This window comes from Mustela nivalis (genome assembly GCF_964662115.1).
Source record: "Mustela nivalis genome assembly, chromosome: 16".
NCBI classification, from domain to species: domain Eukaryota; kingdom Metazoa; phylum Chordata; class Mammalia; order Carnivora; family Mustelidae; genus Mustela; species Mustela nivalis.
The window spans coordinates 56,151,763-56,176,116 of record NC_139035.1 but is presented as its reverse complement, the minus strand read 5'-3'; the positions used below and the strand labels follow the sequence as shown (position 1 = coordinate 56,176,116).

Sequence of the window (24,354 nt, the reverse complement as noted above, 5' to 3'; positions counted from 1 at the left end):
ACAGAAAAGCTATCTTATCCAGCCTGGTAATCTGACTCTAGAAGGAAACCTGTATAGATCTATACAGGTATAGACAGCTATAGACAGAAGAACCCCCAAACCCTGCCTGAAATCTGGGATTCCCAATGGAGAATGAAGAATGAGCACATCCAATGATCTGAGAGCCTTTGCAAACCACACCTGTCCAGATGCAGGTTTTTAATTTTTTTTTTTTCCCCTCTAAGGAGAATTGGAATCTAGAGACTGTGGGTGGGCCTTATAAAAGTTCCCACGGGGCTTTCATACTTGGGGGAGCACCAGCACCTACCCATGAACTTGCATGTGCGCATACTTATACACACACATTCTCCCCCTGCGTAAAACAAATGCCCTGAGGAATTCTAATAAATTATCCATTCAACCATCTGAACAGCCTGAGAACCTATTCATAGTCCTCCTACCCTTCTTTTCCTAGGGAGTAGAATGCCAGTTGTGTGTCAAGTATACAGTAATCAAAGGGCATCTGGAAATTTCAGAGGCTTTGTTCTTCTGAATAGTGGAGCTCTCCAAATAGCAAAAGATCTCCTCTTGTAAGCACCAAGCCTTGCCCCCACCCCCACAAGATAACGTCTCAGCAGTTTCAGACGTGAAACTCTGAAATTTTATTGCATGTATTCAGTTTCCTGAATATCATCTAACCTTACCTTCATAATTCAAGGCTCTTAAAGCACCAATTTCCGTACCGGGGCTAGAAGAGGGGAAAAAAAATAAATAAACTCCCTCTTCTAGAGGGAGTTTATTCCTGAAGCCTGCAGAGATGCCACATGGCTGCTGAAGGCAAGTGGAAAGTCAGAGAACAAGCCAAAAATGGGACTCCAAATAAAGACACCACAGCAGACGTCAGGAGCCCGGTGGGATGCCATAGCTGTCAGGGCTGGGTTAGCTATAAACAGGGCAAGATTTAGAAAAAGGGCCCGCAACAAGCACCGTGTTCATTCTATGATCTGATTTTTGGGGCCAGCATCATCGAGGTGCGTGGGCAAAAATCCAAGTCTAAAGGATCATCCGCTTCTGTCAAAGCATCCACCCCCAGCCCTCCCCTTCTAATTCAGCGCTTCTGATTTCTTGTGGTCCTAGAGACGACCCCCCCTGGTCACAAGTGAATAAAGGGCCAAAGGCTGCCTTTCCATGAACTCAGCTGTGTGTGTGCTTTGTGTCTTCTGTGACGGTGGTCAGGGGTCTCTGACTTACTTCCTAGCTGTGTTTCAGGAGGGGAGACTGCTGCCTTGTTGAGCTCCCCAGAGATGAGGAAACCAACCACCTCCTTCCAGTTCCTGTTTTCAGGGACAGAGAACCAGCCCATGCTCACCCTCTTCACACAACACGCTTCTGTCTTGGGCTGTTCCTCTTCCAACTGGGGACTCCAATCTGTGCAGATCTTACTGCTCCAGTGATGGGAGAGCCCATGTGGCAGTAACCTTCCAGAAGGTACACAGCCACTAAGAAGTCACTGAGGAAGAATTCACGAAAGGTCCTCTACATGACCAGCCTCGAGGGACACACCCCTTCCTGGCGATGAGACGGTCTCCGAGAGTAAGGCAAGTGCTCAAGTTAATTCTGCCTTTACCAGAGGCCACTCCTTGGAGCACAGGGTCAGGGGCCTAAGAGTAACAGTGACTTGGCTGCTTAGCTTAGAGGCAACAAGATGTAAGAGATCCTGCCTTCAACTGATTGAAGTCAGACCACTGAAATGGAACCAGGGAGGATATTCCATGATGCTATCCTCCATACACAAGACACATAAAGGCAATTTTTTTTAAAGATTTTATTCATTTATTTGACAGAGAGAGAGAGATGACAAGTAGGCAGAGAGGCAGGCAGAGAGAGAAGGGAATCAGGCTCCCTGCTGAGCAGAGAACCCCGTGAGGGGCTCCATCCCAGGACCCTGAGATCATGACCTGAGCTGAAGGCAGAGGATTAACCTACTGAGCCACCCAGGTTCCCCATATAAAGGCAATTTAATTGAGAAAGAAGAAAAGAGAGAACATGGAATCATGTTTTGGGGTTTTTTTGTTTTGTTTTGTTTTATTTTTAAATTATCTTGAATTATCTATATGGCTACCTTTGCCCTAGCTTCTTTTTCCGAGAACCCAGTCTTTGTTTTCCCTCCAGACACCAATCCACTCTCTGGCTGGCCTGGTTTCTCTTGTTTTCCTTCTCTTCTGGCTGATACCCAGGCAAAGAGGAAGGGAATGCACGAGGTGTAGTAAGAAGCGGGCACCTGGGAGTCACAGCTGAACTGGGGTGGCCACCCTGCCCCTTCCTAGCTGTGTTGATCCTGGCCAAGGGACTTACTTTCTCTTTGACTCAGCATCTTCCCCTGTGAAAAGGAGGAAGAACACAGTAGTCAAAAGAATACCTTCAATGGGTGAATGTGGTCAAAAATGTCGAAACTTCCAGTAATAAGATAGATAAGTCCTGGGGGTACAAGATACAGCATGGGGACTAGAGCCAACCACGCTGTAGCAGGTATTTGAAAGTTGCTCAGAGAGTACATCTTGAAAGCCCTCACCACAGAGGGGGGAAATTGTGTAACTATGGGAAGTGATCGATGTAAACTGAACTTACTGTGGTAGACATTTTGCAATACAGACATACGTCAAATCACTATGTTGTACCCCTTAAACTAGTATCATGTTATACTGCTATTATATTTCAGTCATTTCTATAAAAGAAAAGAATACCTCACCATGCCAGCCTCGCAGTAGAACTGTGAGTATTAAAGGAGACAATACTTAAAACATGCTTAACAGAGTCTCTGGTACTCAGGAAGCCCACGCTGACACTATCGTAGGTGACCAGAAGCAATGGCTGCCCTCACGGTGCTCTCAGAACATGCACCAAGATTTGAGGTCCTCCAAGAAGAGGTCCTTGGGGATTCATTTTAATAAGTAAGAATTAGCTTTCATGAACACACATGTACTTGAAGACTCTTTTTAAAACTTTTAAAACCTACTCTCTGCAACCTCATACACAACATTGATTAGCGTGGTAATTCCTCATTCTCATAACAAACACAAAGAAAATTCTCATCCGAAGTATCGATGTTTCCAAGTGATTAGAGTCCAGAACAACTAGAAGTTTCTGCCTACAGATGTCAATACCTTTCTTTTCCTCAAGTAAGTCCCGTTTTTAGTCATACAGTCACCCATGCCTCCTCCTTAGCATCATGGCGCTCTGGTGTGTTCTTGACCCTTAGTTTCCCTCCAGACACTGTCCCAGAAGGATGAGCTTCTCCCAGTCTCCTCTCACCCCCAGTCTCTCCCGAGCACCCATCTACATGGGGCCCTCAACGGGCCCCTTCAAGGCTGTGTTTTTGAATGGGTTGCTCCTCTGTCGAGAATGATCGTCCCTCATCCTGTTTTAACCGATGCTTCTCAAGGCCCTGGTCCGATGTCAACTCCCTGGTCAAAGCTCTTCAACTCTGCCCTCTACACACACCGTTCCTGTCACCCTACGACCCGCGGAAGTCACTCGTGCACAGGTCTGCCTCCCTCCTCAGACTCAGGGCTTTTTGAACAGTGTTTCCAAGTGCATTCAAATCACCCCAAGGTCTTGTGAAAACCGTAGATTCTGCTCTACATTGTGTTTGTTCTGACTCAGCAAGGCTGGGATCATGCAGGAGGTTCTGCATCTCCCTCAGCTTCTAGACTGCCCTGTAATCCACTTGAGAAGCTTTAAGAGCCTTTCAGATATGTCAGTGACTTGGTACTTCCTCTTCATTCTCCTTCTCATCATCTTTTCTTTTTTTAATATTTTATTTATTTATTTGACAGACAGAGATCCCAAGTAGGCAGAGAGAGAGGAAGAGAAGCAGGCTCCCTGCTGAGCAGAGAACCTGACGTGGGGCTCCATCCCAGGACCCTGAGATCATGACCTGAGCCGAAGGCAGAGGCTTTAACCCACTGAGCCACCCAGGTGCCCCGTCATCATCATCTTTTAACACAGGTGCCCAGCACCTGTACTTAGAGAGATGAAAGCGATGTCAGGGCTGCCTGAAATAATGCAGGGCAGAGGCAGACAGGAAATGGGGCTGGGGGGAGCTGGACAGAGAAGGAGGTTAGCGAAGGGGCAGGAGATAGGAAAGAGGGGACAAAAAGAGGGAAAATTATAGGGAGAGAGAGGACAATAGAAAGGCAACACTGTCTGACTTTCCAGGTTGAGGAGGTGGATTTCTGGGTGCCATCCCTCCCGGGGGAGGGGGGTGCCCCAGCCATTTATGCCACCAGAGAAAGGTGCTCAGACCTTCACCACTTCCTCCTAAAGGTTCTTCCTTCCCGACCGATTGAGGAACGAGGTACCGAGAGCAAAGGAATAACAAATGAGAGTCTCCCTCACGATTGTGAGTGTCCAGAATGGTTTTTGTCACAACGGCAGAAAGGATTTTTACCTGAAGACTTCAAACTAACTGTTCACCAAACCACGTACACGAAAGTTACCTGGTAGAGTTCGATCCGTTGCTCGGGCACTCTGGCTTTCGGGTTCTGTAAACGAAAGACTCTGAACTCTGCTTTCACCAAGTTGGATGCATTCTTCTCCATCGCCGAGACGTCGAAGCGGACGATTCTGAAGTAGGGTCTGTAGAAAGTGGGCGGGATGGCATCTGTAAAAAGGGCAATCATTGAAAATGATAAAATCCATTATTCTCTCAAAAAGGACCCTGAGGCACGAGATCGTCTCAAGAAAACCAACGGGAAATATCTACAGAAGGATTTCGTTTCCAAGGGCCAATTTAATACCATTAACAATTTAACCAGAGGCGGGGGGAAATAAATAAACATGTGCATTTGGTTACGGGAGTCACAGATTAATAGAGATTAACAAACCACTTCCAACTCCGTTCGAGGGCATGCCGTGAACCCCATCCTTTGAAAGTTGACAGAGCCGTGGAAAATCCTAGACGGTTGTGACCTGGAGCAAGATTGTGACAGTTGACGCCTGGAGAGAGCTGTCGGGCTTACATACACTTTAATCAAATGAGCCAAGAAAATAGCTCCTAATGGCAAGCAGTCTGCCCATGGATTTTTTTTTCCTTGAAGTTTTGGCATCCGAATCCCCTGCTCTATCCAGGTTCGTGCATTGCATCTTTTTTGGCTTCAATAGTTTGGTTTTTTCACACACATATGACCAAATATACCCTCTAGTTAAGTTAAGTTAATAAAATTTGAATTTAAAAAGATGGTAATAATAACATCCAAATACGAGTTATCTGGTCTAATGAGGAGGAAGAGAGGAAGAGTCCGCCCCAACACCTTCAATTCTAAGCTGAAACACACAGAGGCAGCTAGTAACCAACAATTTCAAGTTCACGGGTTGCTAGAGGTTTGCTGTAATATTTTACAGTCATTTGCCACTGCCTTTGAACAAGCACGTGAGCTTCTCCAACAAAACCCAAGCGGGTCCCCATCCCGGCCACGCAGTTCAGACACGGCATCCGTGTATGGAGCCTGTACACTGCGCAGGTCACTTGTTCCAGATTTTTCTACAATTCTCCTCCCAGATCTTCTGTAAACTTCCCTTCATTATTCCGGAATGTTCCATCCAAATCGGGTAGCTCCAGTCCTTTCTACCCTCTTCTCGAATGTGTAGCTTCGTTACAACATAATCATTCACAGTTGTTTATGGCTTTTTACAAGTGTTTTTATGGCTTCTGCATTATGTTTGTTTATTTTGTTTTCCCCCGTGGAAATTTTGAGAATCTTGAGGGCAGAGACCAGATTTGCCAGGTCTTCCTCCCTGCCCGTGCAAACCCCACAGCCCTGGACAGGGCCCCCTGCACACTTGGAATTCACCAACCATCCCCTGTTGGCACGGTTGGTCATCAGTAGGAGTCTTGAAAGACTTGGCCATCTGGCTATTGGCAAGACTAACTTCTTATTAAATAAACGAGCCATCTTGCCGATCTTAAAAGAGAAATAAATACCTTTCATGATTTCTTGGGAAACCCGTGCCCTGACGATGAGACTGGAACAGATAACAAGTCACTATACATTGTGTATATAAGTAGCTTGCGATTAAATGCATAATTAGGCTTCCTGTTCACGGTTACTTTGTAAAGTGCTAACTAGTTAGATTTCCTCATTTCCCCCCTCTTGTCCATTCCCCCACATTTGAGTCAGCAGGGAGATATGGCCAGTGTTGAGATGAGGGAAACACCACTCACTTGATGTCACTCCGGAATCTCCCATGTGCAAGATTTTCCCTGAGAAGCAGGAAAAAAAAAAAGGCAAAAACATGTGACCATTTGCTGATCTTAAGAGCTCAGCACTCTTATCCCTCAAGGGGGGGTTACCCCATCCCTCTCCCCACGTCCTGGGACTCCCAGAAAGCCACTTTTGGGGAAGGGGTGAATGCCCAGCCACGCTCCGCACCATGACTGCCAAAGGACCTTGTGAATGGAAGCTTTGTAGCTCGTGAGTCAGGAGTCTCTAAACAAACAAACAAACAAAATAAAAACCCCCAAAAATCTAAAGCATCCAGGTGTCAGAGAAAAGAAAGTATTCATGTGGACACAGCGATGGCCCAGCACACTACAACTGTGAGGGAGTCGGGGGACGGTGTTCAGGTGGACAGACATGCCTTCAAGCAACCCGGTTTTCTGGACCCCCGAGCCCTGCAATTTGTAAAGGTCACACTGCTGGGCTGCTGGGAAGAAATCGATCTTTCTCTCCTCTGGAACATGCCGCCCCCCTCACCCCCGCCAGGTGATTGGACCAGCTGGTCATGGCCTGACCAGCTGAGCCACAAACAGGCGGGGAGGCCCAGCCCAGAAGCTGAAGCCAGGCTGGAGCCAGGTTCTCCGGCTTCCTACACCCTCCAGGCTGGCCAGAACCTTCCACAGGCCTAATGGCTGAATTCGTCTTCCCATGGCCCCCCACCATTAGACAGCAGAAGCTTCAGACACGCTCTGAAGCAGCATCCGGAGGAGCAAAGCCCATTCGGCGCGTTTTCCCCTCCACGTTCTGCAGAAGCCCCACAGGCTGGTTCCTCTTCCCCAAACACCCACCGTTCACACCCACCCGCCCAATCTCATCCCTCCATCGAGTTTGTAAATAAGTGCTCTTGAGATTTATTTTTATTCTCTTTTGTGTTTATTAAACTTGGAGCAATCCCCCCCACCCCCTTTCTGGTCTTCTGCCCAAACTCACTCTCTCTTTTTATGGCTGCTTCAGACCACGAGGTCAATTTTGTTTCTTCTTCTTCTAAGCAAATTGTCCAATGATCCTGTCCGAGGCTTTTGAGCTCTAAAGGGGCGTTTGCAAATATTTACAGCAGCAGCTTGATGGTTAAGTGCAGCTGTTCTGCTCGGCTCCCTATACACTGGTGAACGGCCCTCCGCCCCTCTGGCTCTTAGAACCCCTTCCGCTAGTTCTGTTTCAAGACCTGATAACACAGATCTGCATTTGCGGGGGGTGGGGGGCGGTCTTGCTTTAGAAGCAGAAGGAGCTCAGACACCAGGAGAGGCCCCCAGAGCAGCCCCCACCAGCAACTCTACTTTGGTCTCTAACCACAGGGAAGGGACCCAGCCAGGAGGAAGCCGCAGCCTCCCCCACACCCTTGCTCCAGGACACGGGGCCAGGAGATCCCTCGATAAAGACTGTTGACCAGAAAGAACTGACGACTGCTTCCAAGGGCCAGCTGCAGCTGTCCCCTGCTGTCATGTGCTACGGGACGCAGCCCCCTGCCTGGCTGAGGAACTTGAGTGACTTGGCAAATGTTTCTGCATTGGGGCAGGGTGGGGGGGTAGAGAAAGAGTCACAGCAAATTGCTCTGGCCTGGGCTGTGACCCTGCCCTTGCCTCATAAAAGCTTCTGTAGGCCCAGTGTGGGCAGGGCCGACAGCGGGCCATCGACACCCAGCCAGGGGATGGGGCCGGCTCGCTCCCCGGGTTCGGGGCGCCAAAGCAGCCGGGTGGGGATGTAATGGCTTATGCAGCCCTAATCCACCCACTTCGCCTTGGAGGGATGGAGCTTTTTCCTCTGCCTTCTCCAAGAACTCGTTTCCCCCGTTGGAATGGGAGTTCTCCCCAAAGTCCTCTGTAATTCCAATCCCAGCTCCTACTCCCCAGCCAGGTGGTCAGGTACTTGGGTTTGACCTTTGCCAGCTTACCCACACTCACATCCTGTTTGGCTCCTGCCTCTCCATTTCTGACCCACTTTTTTTTTTTTTTTTTTTTTTTTTGGTTCAATCAAATTGATTTTCCTGCAACCCTTTGGATCAGACCACCAGGCTGATTCTCTGCCTCCTCCTGTGCTCTTTCCCGCGGGCCTGCTTCTCAGGGAAAATCTTGCACATGGGAGATTCCCGAATGACATCAAGTGAATGGTGTTTCCCTCGTCTCAACACTGGCCATATCTCCCTGCTGAATCAAATGTGGGGGAATGGACAAGAGGGGGGAAATGAGGAAATCTAACTAGTTAGCACTTTACAAAGTAACCGTGAACAGGAAGCCTAATTATGCATTTAATCACAAGCTACTTAAATAAGCAATGTATACTGACTTGTTATCTGTTCCAATGATTTAATAATAGCTTATTATGTATTATCTTCTCCTGAAGTAAACGCCTCCAGTCCAGGAACCTTTACATACAGTTCTTTGATTCATCACAGCCCAGGGCCCGCGGCATGGACGTGTGACCAGACAGTCACACAGAGTTCCCATGCTCAGAAAAGCGTCATACTCGAGTTTAATGCTCTACAGCCACCATCTTGAAATCCTTAATAATTTCATCTTTGAATTGAGGTTTTAGAAGGGAAGTCTGATGGGACAAATGAGATGTACACAGGGGGCGTAAAGCCTTGGCTCGTAAGCTATTCCATCTCTCATTACCTGCGGGCCTTCCTATGATCAGTCTTCAGCCCACTAGCCCTCACCCCTCTAAGGCCCCTAGCCTCCCCTGGGAGAGTCGGGGTCAGGCACACACCATTGAACCCTCTCAGGGCAGCGCAGCAGCTGTCTCCACCTGAGGCTCACAGCGTTGCCGTGCATTCAGAGGGCAACTCTTGCCCACTGTGACCCAGGTTACCAAGCACCCTGCAGGTTTGCAAACCTACGGGTTGGAGTGGCAGTCTGGAGAGGCCAGGCTCAACACAGCATCAGTCTGGTGGCTGGAAGCAGCAGGCGCCCAGCTACACAGTCCCAGGGTAGAGGGCAGAGCCCTGGGGGCTACGCGTCTGCTCCTGCTCTGGGAGCATCCCCGCCCGTACCCATGGGAGCACGACATCAAGGAGCCCAGGACATCACCGCAACGGGTCAAGAGAGAGGAGAGAGAAAGAGATCACGGAGCCAAGGAAGAAGCTTTATATTTTAGAATCTTTGACAGCACACGTTCCCTGCTTTTTAAACAAGAGGCCCCACATTTTCATTTGGAAAAGCAACCCACACAGTTTTAGAGCCAGCCTCACCCCGGTGAAAGCTACAGGATCTTAATGCCATGTGGGACCTTCAAGGCCATCTGAATGTTAATCCCAAATCATCCAGTGCTAGCTAACGGCAACGGGGACATTACTGGGCTTTTCGGAGCCCGTTTCTCCATCTGTGCAATGATTTAAATAATTCCCTATCTGATATGCATGGAGTCATGTGGTCAGGATGCAAAACGAAGCAGACGGAACATTGGAGCCCTGGTCTGGCACGAATTTCCCTGCAGAAACGGCCCTTCCTGTCCCCCACCTCATTCTACAACAAAGCTGCCACGGGCTCCTCAGGGCTGCCTTGAATACCCTGGGGAAGAGAAAACTCCCCTACCGCCTACTAACTTCATTAGAAGCGGAGAAGAGAAGGAGCAGGAGCAGCTAAGTGGACTGCGGCAGTTTCAAACGACTCTACGTCTGAGTGCCTAGGAGTCAATCTAAGTTTCCTCAGAATCCCCACCGCCCGCCTTCAGCCTCCTGCCTCAGAAAGGAGCCAAAAGACATCTTTCTTCTCACCGGACTTCTCTGGGTCAAGCTATTCCATCGCCCCCTCTGACGCTCATAGTAGGATTACTTAATAGTAGTAGCAGTAGTAGGACTACATAGTAGGACTACTTACCCAAAAAGGCAGCAAAAACACCACCTGAGAAAAGTCTGACAGCATGACCAGCATGATGAGCTCTGACAACGAATGTGGACGGGGCTCTGCAAGAAATACCTCTGAGAATGTGCAGGGCTCAGCCTTTAGAAAGGCAACGAGCCACTGGACCGTCTGGTGCCTACTTCCTAATATGGTTGTCTTCTTGCCCGAGGCACTCACCATTCACCTGGACCTTAAATACAAGGTAGTCTCCCTTCCTGGGGACGGAATGCGGGGGCCTTACCAAGTAGTCCAGGCTCCTGGTGATAAGGGGAGCAGTGGGCCCTCCATAGTGGGGGTTCTCAAAGAGTGGGTGTGGGGTAGGGGTGGTCCGCATTTTGTCAAACTCCTTGGGCAACTCGTACATTCCCTAAAGCTTGACAACCACTGAAATTAAAGACAGAAGAAAAGAAATTCACCGAGAAGACAAAGGAGCACCTATGAGAGATTTTTTTCTTTGAAACCACCGATCATCACATACTACTTAAATTGAAAATTCTAATTATTAGTCTTTCTTTTTTGTCCATCTCCTGCTGCTAGAATATAAACTCCATGGAGAGAGCTTTGTTTTATTCAATGAAGTATCCGCAGTATCTAGGAAAGCACATAGAACATAGTAGTCATCCATTAAATAGTTTTAGAATGATTTTTTTTAAGACAAAGGAGTAGCTAAACTTTTTTTTTTTTTTTTAAAGAAAGAAAGAAAGTAATCTATTGGGAGCATCCAAACTTTTGATCAGGCATTACACATGAACAAAAAGAGTAGGACAGGGTGCCTGTGTGGTTCAGTCAGTTAAGTATCAGCCTTTGGCTCAGGTCATGATCCCAGGGTCCAGGGATAGAGCCCCACATCGGGCTCCCTGCTCAGTGGAGAGCCTGCTTCTCCCTCTGCCTACTTCTGCTCTCTCTCTGTCAAATAAATAAATATTTTTTTTTAAAGAGGAAAGAAAGAAAGAAGAGAAGAAAAAAAGAGAAGACAGAGAAAACGTGAAATACATGACTCTGATAATGGAAAAGCAGAACTCCCCCATGATTTGTACTAATTGTCTCCCCTGACTCCACATTTCAAACGAAAGAACTTTGAAAATATGAATGCCTGGGTCCCAGCCCCAGAAACTGTTTAATTAATTGGACTACGAGTGACGTTCTTGAGCCCCTCAGCAGATTCTCAAGCAGAGACAGAACAGAGAACCCAATCCCTTAAAAAGGAATTGATAACACTTAACTTGAAGAAGGAGACAACTTAGAGACCCCAAATATTTCAGGCTCTTGCATATGGAAAGTTCTTATTTTCCAAAAGGGCCAGAGAGTCATATGGCTCAACGTATAAATATTTTTATAATAATTTAGAAGAGTTTTTAAAAATGCACTATCTTTCAGGGTTGGGAGTGCTCACGTCACAAAGAATTCATGTAGTTTCAAGGCCAAAGATGCAATGCGGTGTCCTGAAGCTGGGGGCGGGAGGAACTAGGTAGCCACCCAGCTCAGTTGTGAACTCATCTTTCTCATTTTGATGTTCTCCATTCATGAACCTCCAAAAAATGATTTCCTCCCCTAAATCCCACATTAGATGATTGTCACTCACTACCTATATGGGAATTACCTGGGGGTGGGGTGGGAGAACTTATTAATGTGCTTATCACCTGGCTCCATTCCAGACCTACAGGGAGGATTTCAGATGATTCTGTTTTACACTCAGGTCGGAGAGCATCTGCCCTAGCCCACGGTCCAACCACAACGAAGTTGGCCAGGCTTCCCTTCCCGCTACTCGGGGTCATGAACTAACCAGGGATGAAGAAATATGTCCATCCACCATCCACACCCTGAAAAAGAATGGCCCGGATCACTGCAGCCTCAGAGTTCTACTCCATGACCCCCTCCCAATTTATTCCAGCTTCCTAGACGTCATGTCTGCTCCGAGGGTGTTTTTCATCCCATTTCACAGACAAAGAAATTAAGAGCAAGGAGAATGAACTAGCTCTTGGCTAAGGTCAAGGCAAGCCTGGCTCTTCCATCAGTTCTGGCTTTTTACTCTAATGCCTGCCTTCTGCTCAAAGGAATCCCTTGAATAAGAAGGCATGACCATCACCCCAGGCAGAAATGCTGACCCAAGCACTGGGGCACAGCCACAAAACCCAACACGGAGAAGTGGCTTGTTCTCAACTAAGGATCAGCGTGACCTTGCCTTAAAGCTCAAGAGAGTTCAACATGAGATCAAGTATTTTCACCGATACTTCTGGAAAGAATGACCCCGATCTGGAGACCTGGGTCTTGCTCAGTGTGAATGTTTCCCCATGAGACACACTTTGCCAACATCAGCATGGTCCAGAACCCTAGGCCCCGTCCCCCGCCACGGATGTGCCTGGTGGCCGTCATTCCCGAGGGGTCCACAGGCTCCTACCCCGGGCTCCTCGAATGAACAGAGCTAACTTCTCACCTCCCGCCCCAGAAAAGACCACCTCCCGTGCAGCTCCGCATAACCGGTATAGACTTTTGACATCCCTAATGAGTGTCGTGGCCCCTCATTCCTGCCATCCCCAGCTCTGAGGGAAGTAATTTGGGGTTCATTAGACAGTCCCCAGAGTGCGGCAAGGCAAGCAACCCACTGAACGGCTGGAGGGCAATAAACTAGCTTCTATTTGTGTGTGCAGAGACACGGCCAGCGAGAAACCAAGACAATTGTGTTTTGGGGTTTTCTGAAATTTGTCTTGGCCCACGGGCTATGGATTTTATTTCACTACCACATCCCAAACACGGCTGACATTCAAGTCACAGCAATTTAACCCAAAATGACTGAGAAATAAACAGTGCATCCGTGGTTTCTGATGTTCTCTCCGGCCGTCCCTCCTATTAAATGTAACACGGCACCGGCGCATCTGCCATTTAAGGGGGAGGGGGGCGTCTCCAAGTCGGGGACAGTGTCGAACTTGACGGGCTGTTGGCATCTGCGAGGCTAAGTGTGTCAGCATCGGCTTATGTGACTTGGCCTTCCTCTCGCTGCTATTTGAGACCGTGCGTCGTGTCAGCAGGAGTTTCTGGGCCCCTTCCCGCACAGAGCACACACACAGGAAAATAACAGTGGGGCCGGCCCCTGGCAGTCGGCCTTCTCGAACTGTGACAGACACGGGGTTTCTAGTGTCTGCTCCCAAGTTTCCATCGGGCTCATAAAACCCCACCTCCATGGAAACACGCCTTCTGGTTCAATTCCTCTAACGTGTCTCCCTCATCAGGCTCAGGGCTAGGCCGGCGATGCGTGTGTAGGGCGTGCTGGGTTTTAGCAGCAAAATCTGTGGCTGTGGAAACGGGCAGGCCAAGCCCTGCTGTTAGGAGGCCAGTGGTTAACTGAGCAATGTCTCAGGCCCCGAGCGCCACTGTGAGGGCCCCCGTGAATGTGGCGTCTCCCTTTCCAGTGGTCTCCCCGCGGCGGGGTCTTCTCCATGTTGGACAGGCCTTTGAAGGCACTCTGTCACTCTGTCACTCTGTCGCTGTCTCATTCTTTAAAGCACATAAAGCTCCTGGCTTGGGTTTCTTTCTCTCTCTCTCTCCCTCTCTCTCTCCCATTCTTATCTTCTTTCCTTCCCTTGCTCCACTTTCTCTCTCTTCTCTTCAATTTGTGCTTTCTTCTGTCTAGGATACCTAATGGGGCAAAACAGTCACAATTTGGGGGCACTAATGGCGTTTAAAGAGGCCAATGACCCTATGACGTAGTTACCCATACAACTACTCTAGAATTCAGCAACGGCTCCCAACAAGGTCAGTAGGAAAAAAAAAGGCAACATGCATTGACTTCGCAGACAAGTTAAACTTGGACATTTAGGATGTCATCCTTAATCTCTTAATGGACTAGAAGCACGCTTCATTTTTAATCTCTTTCTACAGACTGAGAAACTGAGGAGTAAAACCTCCCCAGGATTACCCCCAAACACTGGCAAAAGGCGGCTTCAAATGCTCAATCTGAGACCTTCTAGCTCACCCCTGCGAAGAGAGCATTTATATCCCCAAACTTCAATAATTCCCCTTTCCAAAAAGGACCGCCCTTTCCCTGCAGCTCTAGGACTGGTGTGGATTCTGGACATGATTAATGGACACAGTGCTCATTACCAGGCTGAAAATCTTCCTCTAATCCTCCTGACATTAAGGCAGTGATGCATATAATGGCCACTGCGTGTCTGGTACTGTGAGCTTCTCCCTGTGTTTGCTTGTAAGCTTCTTGCTTGTGGCCTAACTTCTTTGTCAGGCAATTGTCTAATTACGTGGGCTGTGCTGATCGGCTGTTGCTCTGCCCTAAAGCTAAGCTAATGAGCAGGGAGGCACACCTTGCTAGGATTACAAGCGATTCACCAACTTAACCAAGGGGCAGGGGCTATTATTATGCACATATTAAACTCTTAACTTGGGAGTGAGTAAAGACGAAAAGGAAGAGATGGTCTGGATTATCCAGTTTGAGAGAAGGAAAGTGAATACAGCCCACATTCCGTCTCCCTGAAACTCTGTGTTGCACTTCAAGGCATTGCCTGGCACTTCCCACGTGCTCTCTCAAGGTCATTGGCATCTAATTCTTCTTACTGCAGTTTTCTCTACAACAAGAGAAGACCCCATTGCGTCTCTCCCAGAACTCCTCACTGACACAGAACTCAAAATTCAGGTATCCTACAATGTCTGACAGCTCTGGTGGTACAAAATCACTTCTCTATGCTGCGCTGAGATTGGTTTTGCAGCCCTTCCCATTTGGTCTAGTTTTTGATTTACTCTACTTCTGCTTGACCCTGCTCAGAAATTTGGAAACCAGTTCTTATGTCTCCCCACCCCTATTTCTTTCCTAAGCAAACATCCTTACTTCCTTTCATTATTTTTCATGAAAGCTTTTTACTTCCACGTTATCCTCTTTGTTCCAATCTTAAAATCAGACCCTCAAGTCTGAACATAATTCTCAAGGCAGAAGAGAGTAGCACTATCACCTCCCTTACTGTGGGACTTATACTTTTATTAATGCATCCCAATGGTACATCATTCTCACTCTTTTTTCTCACCTTTGCACTCATATTTTCTAAGTCTTTTGAATGCATAATACATTGCAAGTCTGAGGTCTTTTTTACACAAACTATTTTACAGATGTTACTGTCTTGGGCCTTATACCCTGAGGCTTTTTTTGGGTGCAGATTTTACAGTGATCAACCCCTGTTCAAATGCCTCTACTTATTTGACCTCATTCCTCATTTCAAATATGCTCAGATGGATTTGTAATCTGATTTAGGAAGCATCAGCCTTCTTTTGTTAAATGACATTGCAGAGGACTGAATCTGAAAATCAGAAAGCCACTTAGCTTGTATTTCCTACAATACCCTAGATCATGAACCGAGTTTCTAAATTGTGTTTGGGTGAATACAGACCTGAATCCATGCTACAGCTTCTTCCTTTGAGCTGTTTCCACTCTGCCAGGCACCCCTATGTACGACTCATCTCCGTGGGGACAGCCAAGTCCAGGGGAAGGGGCCCCGAGTTACACACAGTACCATAGGGTTGCTGTTTGCCCAGTGGCCTTCTTTCTAAAGCAGGTCAGCAGGACAGCTATATCCTACTGCCAACTGTCAAGGAAAATGGCCAACAGGACAAAGTTGAGGAAGGTTCCGGAACCCACCTCCCCCCAGAATGCCTATCCTCTACGAATCGATACTCTGAGGGTTAGTTTCCAAACACACTTCCTTGAAAAGCTGAATGGAAGGTCTGAATGGTTCATTGTGCTGAATGCTAGCCCTGAATCTCAAACATAAAGATGGTAGGGAGGAAGAATGGCTTGGAAGGAATTTTTAGTTAGCAGATAATCTTATTAGCATTTCAGTAGATGGTCACTCAGTACCTAAAAAAAAAATATTTGCGTTTCAGAGGATGGTGCTTTCCTGTATTCAGTAAAGGGCGTGTACTCTTCCCTCCATCCTGTTTGTACTGGCAACACGGCTATGGGCAATTAAGATATGGGGCCATACAGGAATTATAGGAATCCAGATTAACTGTGGCATGAACGTGTTCTGGAATGGAGCCTCCGGTGTTTTGCTTGTTTTAAGAAATCAGGTTCATTTGGGTGCTTAGCAACTTATGTTCAAGGTGGGGCCACCATTTGTGAGAGGAGAAAAAAACAATCTTTAAAGAAATCTTCATGGCAGAACTAGACCACAACTGAGTCCTTTTACGTGTTCAAGGATGGTTAGTTTCATTTAAGTATCCAAGAGCAAGGCCGGTGGCTTAGCATCAATCTCATGGGTCAGGTGCAGAGAGGATACAAAATGTGTCAATATCACCTGCTCTTAGAGACACTGAGCTAGAAAACTGACAGGGCAACAGCAGCCAGGACATCCCAAGATTGAGTCCAACCTGTCCTCCTTACCTCTGTATCCCCGCAAAGACCGAAAGCACGGAGATTTTGAGGACAGACAGAATTCTTAAGGGAAAAAAAGAGTTTCTCCTCTTTGGGAAAACGTAAGCTCTGTCTTACGGCTCTCTCAAGTTTTTTCTCAGACGCCCTCAGAAGTCTTTTGGACAAGGGGTCAAAACTCAGGTGATTTCTGAAGCTTTGTCCTCAGAAGTTCTATTTCCTCACGGCCAGAAAGCAGATGACACAGGACAGACCCTTTTACTTAGTCCCAAGCAGTGGCTCTCCTCCATTTCCTCAAAAGCATTTCCTAAGCCCTTCAAAGAAGAGCTCTTTGAAGAAAGCTAGTGCTTCTCAGATGAGTTGGGATGAGAGCAAACAGAAGTCCCAGAGAACCAGAGAGGTATCCACCCGTGTATGGAAGCAGAAGAAAACACGCAGCAGGCGAAAGTAGAGAGATGGGAATTTCTACGAAGGCAGCAGAGGTCTTACACACGCACAGCCTAGTGGACCTTAAAGTCAGCGGAATTACTTTTGCCAGGTTAGGTGACTGAGTTATGTCTTTTTGATGCCTATTTCTTGCCATTTTGCTTTGATTTCATTAGACTTTTAAAAACTGAGGTATAATGGACATACAGTATTCTATTCATTTCAGCTGATTCATTAGACCATTTTTAAAGGCTAGACAACAGATCTGAAAAGCATTCCTGTGTCAGAAAAGTGAGAAAACCATCACTTCCATAATCTCATCTGAATACATTAATTTAGCTTTTGTGTATACAAATGAATGAAAGTTCACCAGTGAAGAACACACACATTGTGCAGCAGAGAACCCACAGGATACTGGCTTGAGTTCAGTCACTGCTGGAGGGGTCTGGACAAGGGAAACTTCGTAACTCTTTTCAAGGGCTCTTAAACCCCTTGAGAATTCTCTTTAGCAGGGAGGGAGCTGTGTCTTTGCATCTCGGAAGCCCTAGATCAGAGATCGCTGAGAGTCAGCAAGAGGTCTGTAGACATCTGTCTCTCCAAGAAAACTCATTGGTGAGTTTGCTTTTAGACCTTCCTGACCAGGATGCACATTGGACCAGCCCTGGGAGCACCAGCACTAGGAAGACAGGCACTGGGCACACTAGTACTAGTACTGGAAGCATAGGCACTGGCAGCACTGGCTCTATATTGGGGGAGGGGTCTTCGTAACTTTCACGAGCACAGGGGCTAAATGCGTTGCCTTCCCACTCCTATGTTCCAGCTCCAGACCCAGGACAGGACCACCTAGCACGTCATAGGTGCTCAGTACCACAAAGCAGAAGGAAGTACATTCTTTCCTCAAAAAGCTAAGCCACATGATGACAATGAATGCTAATCACATCCGCACAGGACTTGGCATTGCACAACACACTTTCACATCTATTACTTCACTGGAGCCGAATAACCTACGAACAAGGTAGCATTATCCCCATTATACTGTTAAGGAAACCACCACGCGGAGAGGCCGAATATTTTATTTAAAGGGTTCTCCAGGCTTCCTAGAGTTAATCTAATGCTCATCTCCTAACACCAGGTTTAGGAGCTGCATCCCTTCTGCAATGTAAAGCAGGTCCTAAAGAGAAGGGACAGCAGGCTGAGAAGACTGAGTTTGAGACCGCCGTGATCGTCCCCCGTGAAGAGCTACAGCGACATGGAAATAAACACGCTGTCCTTTCCGCCGCTCTGATGTCCAGTGCAAGGGGTTTTCTCCTCACTGATACTGAGAACAGCTATTTCTAGTGCCGAGAGCAAAAACATCTTCCCGTACAAGCACGACCAGCTAAGGGTGACAGCGCAGAGACGGGGCCAAGATGAAGAACCAGACTGATGGTCATCCCAGACAGCCGCCTCAGGGACCGTGGTCTCCCATGACCTCTGTGACTGGTACTTCAGGAATGACCTAGAGATGAGAGGGAAGCTGAGGGACAGCCAGCTTCCCCAGTTTCAGCGGGAGATGCTCGATGTCTTTAGAACCCGCTGATTTCTTCCACAATGGGGGCGGCTGCCTCCGTGGGCATGACAAAGATTCAGAGACACTTTTTGATCATGAGCCTCAGGGACGACATCATTTAGTGGTTCAGAGACAGTCCACAAGGACCTGGGAGTTGGCAGCACTTTTGACTGCTCCCTCTGGCTGTGGAGAACACAGCAGTAGCTGCGACCTCTCTTCCCCCAAGATGGCCTCACCCAGGTCATTCTGCTCAGGTAGGCCATGGCGCAGCCCAAACACAGATGGACTTTCACAAACTCCAGCTAATCCCTTTGCTATTTTTTTTTTTTTAACTGACTGACCACACATTGTGCTTGTATTATAGGAAGGAAGCCGTGCGGTGAGGGGCGGCTCCAAGAGGCCAACATGGCTTCTCCAGAGCTCTGCTAGAATTATACCTGGTGTCTAATCCCAACCCACGGCTCCGGGGGCAGCCCTGAGTCCTCGGACTACAGATTCGAATCTTGCGGGAGACACAGAGGCATGGTTCTTCCCACAGGGCGCCTTGCAGGCTCCATCCGCTTCTAGGAAGAGTCACCGTGATCGGGCCAGGCATCAGGGGGTGGGTCAGACAGACAGACAGACAGAGACGCGAACTTCATGGTGTGTTCGGCACCTTCAGTATCTCGGAGAGGGATGCCTGACCGCTGAAAGCACTTGGCAGAGAGAGAGAGAGAGAGAGAGAGACGGCAGCATGGAGTCAGGGCTGCTCTCCCAATTTTCCACCACATCGTGTTTTCCCAGAAGTCGGTTGGGGGCGGGGGTGGGGGGTCGAGGGACATGAAAAGGTCAAGTGGGACAGGGTCTCGGGCTGTGGCCATTCGGGCCCGAAGGGGGTTATGGTGGACAGGGCAGGAGGGGCTTTTCAGAAGCGAGCGGGAAGAGGGCGAACAGAAGCGATTCCGGCAGACTCCGACGCCCTGGGGGACGCGCCTGCAAACGCTCCAGGCCCCGGTTCCCTCACGCGTCCCGCAACAGCGGGCCCAGGCTCCACGCGCCCCTCCAAGGCGGGGACCGTCCCCCGCTGCGGCCGCGGCCCGGGGCTGTAGGTCAGAAAGCGCAGACCCTGCTGGAGCTTAGCGTCCCTCTTCGAGCCGGTCAGGAGCCCGGCCGCCAGGCAAGCCCGCTCCCAACCTGTCTCTTTTTAAAAATGTACTGTTTTTTTTTTTACATTTTTTATTTAAGTTCACTTCAGTGCACTGTGGAGAACCAGTGTCTTATTCGTCTCAGGGGTAGGACGTAGTGACTCCTCAGTTGCCCGGGACAGCCCGCGCTTCTTGCAAGTGTCCGCCTTCGTGTCCGTCGCCCACGGCCCCCTGCCCTGACGCCGCCCGCTCCGGCAGCCCTACGCTTGCTTGTTCCCTGCGGCGGGCTCTCTCAGGGTCTGTCTCCCTCTCTGACTTTATCTTCTTTTATTTTCCCTTCCCTTCCGCTCTGCCCACTGCCGTTCTTAACCATCCTCTCCCGCCTCTTCACTTCCAACCCGTGAAGCCTCCACAGTTACTCCCCATCACCTCAAAGACACAACTTCATAATGTGCCTTGCTTCGTACACTGCGACCCCAGCTTCGTGGGCACTCGGCCGTCTCCCCTCCCCTCGGCTCCTGCTACAGGGGACCCTGCCCCCGGGGCACCCTGTTATTTCCAGACTTGCCAGGCACCGGCCCACCACCACACCCATGCCCCTGCCACGTCTGGGGCCTCGTCCTGGAAAGTCTAGGAAAATCCTACGTGTCCTGGAAAGTCCTGCCTCAGTGCCTCCTCTTTGCAGAACTTCCAGCTCTGCCAGAGCAGAAGCACAGTCTCCCTTCTTTGTGTCCCAGGGGCACTTCTGTATTATATATATATTATTGTCACCTTTCAACGTGCTTACTCGATAGACATGGGCAGCAGGACAGCAAAGACTCACACTCATTTCCGGGCTTAAAATGTGTTAACGCTGGGGCACCAGGGGGGCTCCGCTGGTTATGGGTCTGCCTTTAGCTGAGGTCACGGTTTCGGGTCCTGGAATCGGGCCCTGAGTCAGGCTCCCTGCTCAGAGGGGAGTCCGTTTCTCCTTCTTCCTCTGCCCCTCCCCTCCAGTCATGCTCTCTCTCTCTCTCTCTCTCTTTCTCTCAAATAAATAAATAAGATCTTTTTTAAAAATAAAAAAAATAAAATAAAATGTGATAATGCCAACTCTCGCCTCAAAGAATTGCTATGAAGGGTTAGGTAAAATAATGACTCTGAACACAATGAGTACTCAGTCCGTGTGAGGTCGTATTATAAATGAGTGCTGGGAGCAGGACAGGGAAAGCTGCACCTGCTCATGGAGAAAACCAATGTCAGTAAGACTCTTCTACCCACAAAGAAGAGGTCCCATATGTCAATACTCCAGAGAGCCTGAAACCCTGGGGATAGAAGCCATGCTTCTCTCAGCTTACAGAATCACACACACACACACACACACACACACACACACACACACACAGCACAGTCCTTGGATCTGCCTGTCCTACTTCATTTACAACTACTAGAATCAGAAACCAGTGGGCACAAGTGAGCCTGATTCACTAGGACGTGTCTTAGAAAACCAGTGTTGGATCCGCTGGATTTGCTGACCCACAGCATCACCCACATATAAACCAGGTGCAAAAGCAGACTTTGAGTGGTTTCATTATTAGAAGTACCCACATGCCCATACAACCTACAAAACACTTTTCTCAACAGAATCTCGTTTTTATCCCTGTGCGAGATCAGCCCCTCTCCTTAGAGCCCCCAGGGTATACAGCTTACAGTGGGCAGGTCCCTTGTGCAGAGAGCAGAGAAAGGGGCTGGAAATCGCAAACCAAGTCTTTCTGTCCCCAAGTCCACACTCTTGTCATAACACCCCCCCCCCCCCCCACTACTGATAGAGGTTTGCTCTGCAGTACTTTAACGACCAGGGGATGGAAAGTCCTAGGACAGCCCAAGCTCAGTAAAGCCTTCTCTGGGCCAGAGCTATCCACAGAAGAAGCTGGTAACTTGGAAGCAGTCTTATGACAGATTTAAGGAGAGAGGACAAAACCAGATGTCCTTTACAAAGCCACCTCCCCATGACCTAGACACCGTGCTGAAGCTTATCAAACAAGTCCGGGTCTTGCAGTTTGAATCTTCGATGTTCCTAAAGAGCACAGAGAGGGAAAGAGCCAGACACACCAAGAGTTCAGAGATTGAACTTATAAAAGGCCTCGTTTAGGTTACAACGTCTGGGCTACAGCTCTTTGCCACCAGCTGCTGACATGTTTGGCATGTGATTCGCTAGCCTGTGATCCAGTGCTGTCTGTTGTAGTTAAATGAGGAGACCGATCTTACTCCTGACATGTGGTTTTATTAAAACCCTTCAGCAAAAACTCCCAAGCCTTAAGGGTGCGGGGATGGATGGTTTATGCCAAGGACTATCACTTCTTCGTAAGAAGTCCCATTTGTCCCTGAAGCTGTGTTGCCTTGGGGAAGACCCCATAACCTCTCTGTGCCTTGTCTACTCGTGAGCGCTTCCCGGGGCCACAGTCAGGCTCAAACATGATGATGTTCACGAAAGTGTTTTGTTCAATGCAAAGCGATAAACAAACTTATTCTCAACTGTCTTTGAAGAAGAAGACTAACCCCACAGCCCGGGCGAGTCATTCAAAGATCACAAGCATTGCTTGCCTTACCTTATCTCATTCCCTGGAAATGACTTTCGAGGGAGACGCCTCACTCTGCAGAAAAGGAAACTGAGGCTCAGAGCTCAGAACCAGAGAGTACTAATAAGCCCTTAACGAACCCAAATCCTGACTCCTACATGCGTTCTTCCCACTCAGCACTTTGGGAAAGGGTTCATGCCGATTTGAAGGCAGAGAGCTCAGGCCCCCCTTGGGATGGTTAGACCCGATCTCTGTGACCTCAGTGCCATGAATGAGACTGGCCCCGGCCTCGGCATGCACCTGGGCAGCCCCACACACTCGCAGCCAAGCCTTGTGTGTCTTCCCAGTTTCACTGAGCGGCCCCACAGGTCACCCTCGCAGGTCACACAGGTCAATGCAGCCATCCTTCTCAGCAGATCTGTTTTCTCCTTCTTTCCCTTTTTGACCAGACCGTAGGCACATGAATGGACTACCCATGGCCCCTGAGCTTACGGAGGAAGAAGGTGAAGCAAACACGTGGTAAATCCACTCCCTGGAGTGTCAGCCTCTCAATGTGGAAGGCGCCGATAATAATGCCGGCAGCAAAGAGCCTTCCCCGCAACCTCTCCTCTAAGCCTCGTGAGGTGTCTACCAGGCAGATCCTATTTTAATCCCATTTTACAGATGAGGAGACTAAGGCTGAGGCAGATTACATACTGTGTCGGTGGTCGCCCAGGTAATCAGAGGTGGAGCCAGTGGTGAACTGTCTTACGGTGGACCTTGTGCCACACATCACAGAATGCGACATGAGCCCAAGTGACACACAACCCTGTTCATAACACAGAATGGAGTAACTAATGTACTTGCTTTTCTCAGCTTTGCAAATATCCCACATACCTGCCATGCTTTTCCCTCTCAGGTTATTCTCAGATTATTCTAATTCTGTTCTCACACACATGGCGACATCGATGATCTACACGAGTAAGACTGTAACTTCGAATCCTACAAACTAATGAATGACTAGACAGTCATCAAAAATGAGAGAAGTACCCAGTGATATTTAATCCCTTTTTTCTTTCTTTCTTTCTTTTTTTAATGAATTAAGATGTTCTGGAAGTGGTGGGGGGGGGTGGGATTCCCAGTGAATTACTTTGTAACTATTTAAATAAACTTTCTCTAGACCTCATCTCTACAGGACTGTCACACCACCACCAAATCTGCCACGGGTGACCAAAACTCTGTGGTGCCAAAATGAGGGGACGGGCGCAGGGCAAGCATTCTTGGTCATTTCACAACGTTCAGGAGGCTCCAGAATGTGGTGCTTTCTTATCAGTGTGGGTTAACTCTCTACCTTTTTAGGTGGGGAAATCCAAAGGCAACATTTCTTACTTGAAAATGCCTTTCACAGAAAGTTCTTCAGAAGCTTGTGGTTAATTTTGTTGCAATTTCTAACTCCTTGAAATCTGACTCATGGAACAGATCAACAAATTTTGTGAGTCTTCTGACATGTAGTTTTGTTGAAATTCTTCCGTCAAAATACTCCCAAACACCACAGTTAGAGAGATGAGCTGTTCAGGCAAGGAACTCCGGAGTTGCCTCTGAAGCCAAGAAGAGCCGTGACTCCCCTTCCCACAAGCCACCTGCTCGCCCATCAAAAAGGAAAGGGCTCTCCGAAGGGCAAAATTAACACTCTCGTTCCTGCATTTCAAAATGTTCCTGCATTTTCCCTCATGTAGATTTATATTTACAATAGATGATATGTTTTTCAATAAGACACATGCTTTCCAGCTTTGCATTTTTGGAACCACCTAAAAGATCACTTACAAATCCCAGGAGGATTATGCATTGAAAAAACAGGGATTTCAGATTCTGTCTAAACCTGGGTTCATTTGTGCTCAGGGTGTTCCAATTAAACGTCTGTTTATACCGTAAATCCAGTTCTGCAGCTTTCCTTTGATATCCAAGGGCAGGACCCAAAAGCTTAAGACTCTGTCATGATTCTCTTTCCTCCTGGCTGAGACTCGCCTTTCCTTTTGCTTTTCATTCCTTCCTATCCCCCTTCCTTATCAACTAATGTCTCATTGAAAAACCCCATTATTTCCACAAAGACTCGAAAAGCAATTTACAGTCGGTTTGTATCACAGAACCACATCCTCAGACCCATAAACATTTCTCTTCAAAAGCTGAGTGAGGGACCAAAAGAGAAACAGCACGTCACACCTGCACACACCTCCAGTGCTTGGAACGGAATGCCC

The 24,354-nt window shown here is 48.2% G+C and overlaps 1 protein-coding gene across 4 annotated transcripts in view; it reads right to left on the bottom strand.

Annotated features, from left to right (window-relative positions):
- TGFB2 (transforming growth factor beta 2) overlaps positions 1-24,354 on the bottom strand; it is a 78,620-nt gene that overhangs the window by 25,146 nt on the left and 29,120 nt on the right. For 2 of the 4 annotated variants that reach the window (XM_082702998.1, XM_082703001.1), the window contains exons 3-4: positions 6,203-6,241; positions 4,479-4,642 (exon numbers count right to left, since the gene is read on the bottom strand). In XM_082702998.1, the coding sequence (XP_082559124.1) occupies positions 4,479-4,642; positions 6,203-6,241 (203 nt within the window). The remainder of the gene's footprint in view (positions 1-4,478; positions 4,643-6,202; positions 6,242-24,354) is intronic. The other 2 variants (XM_082702999.1, XM_082703000.1) reach the window with 1 other exon arrangement.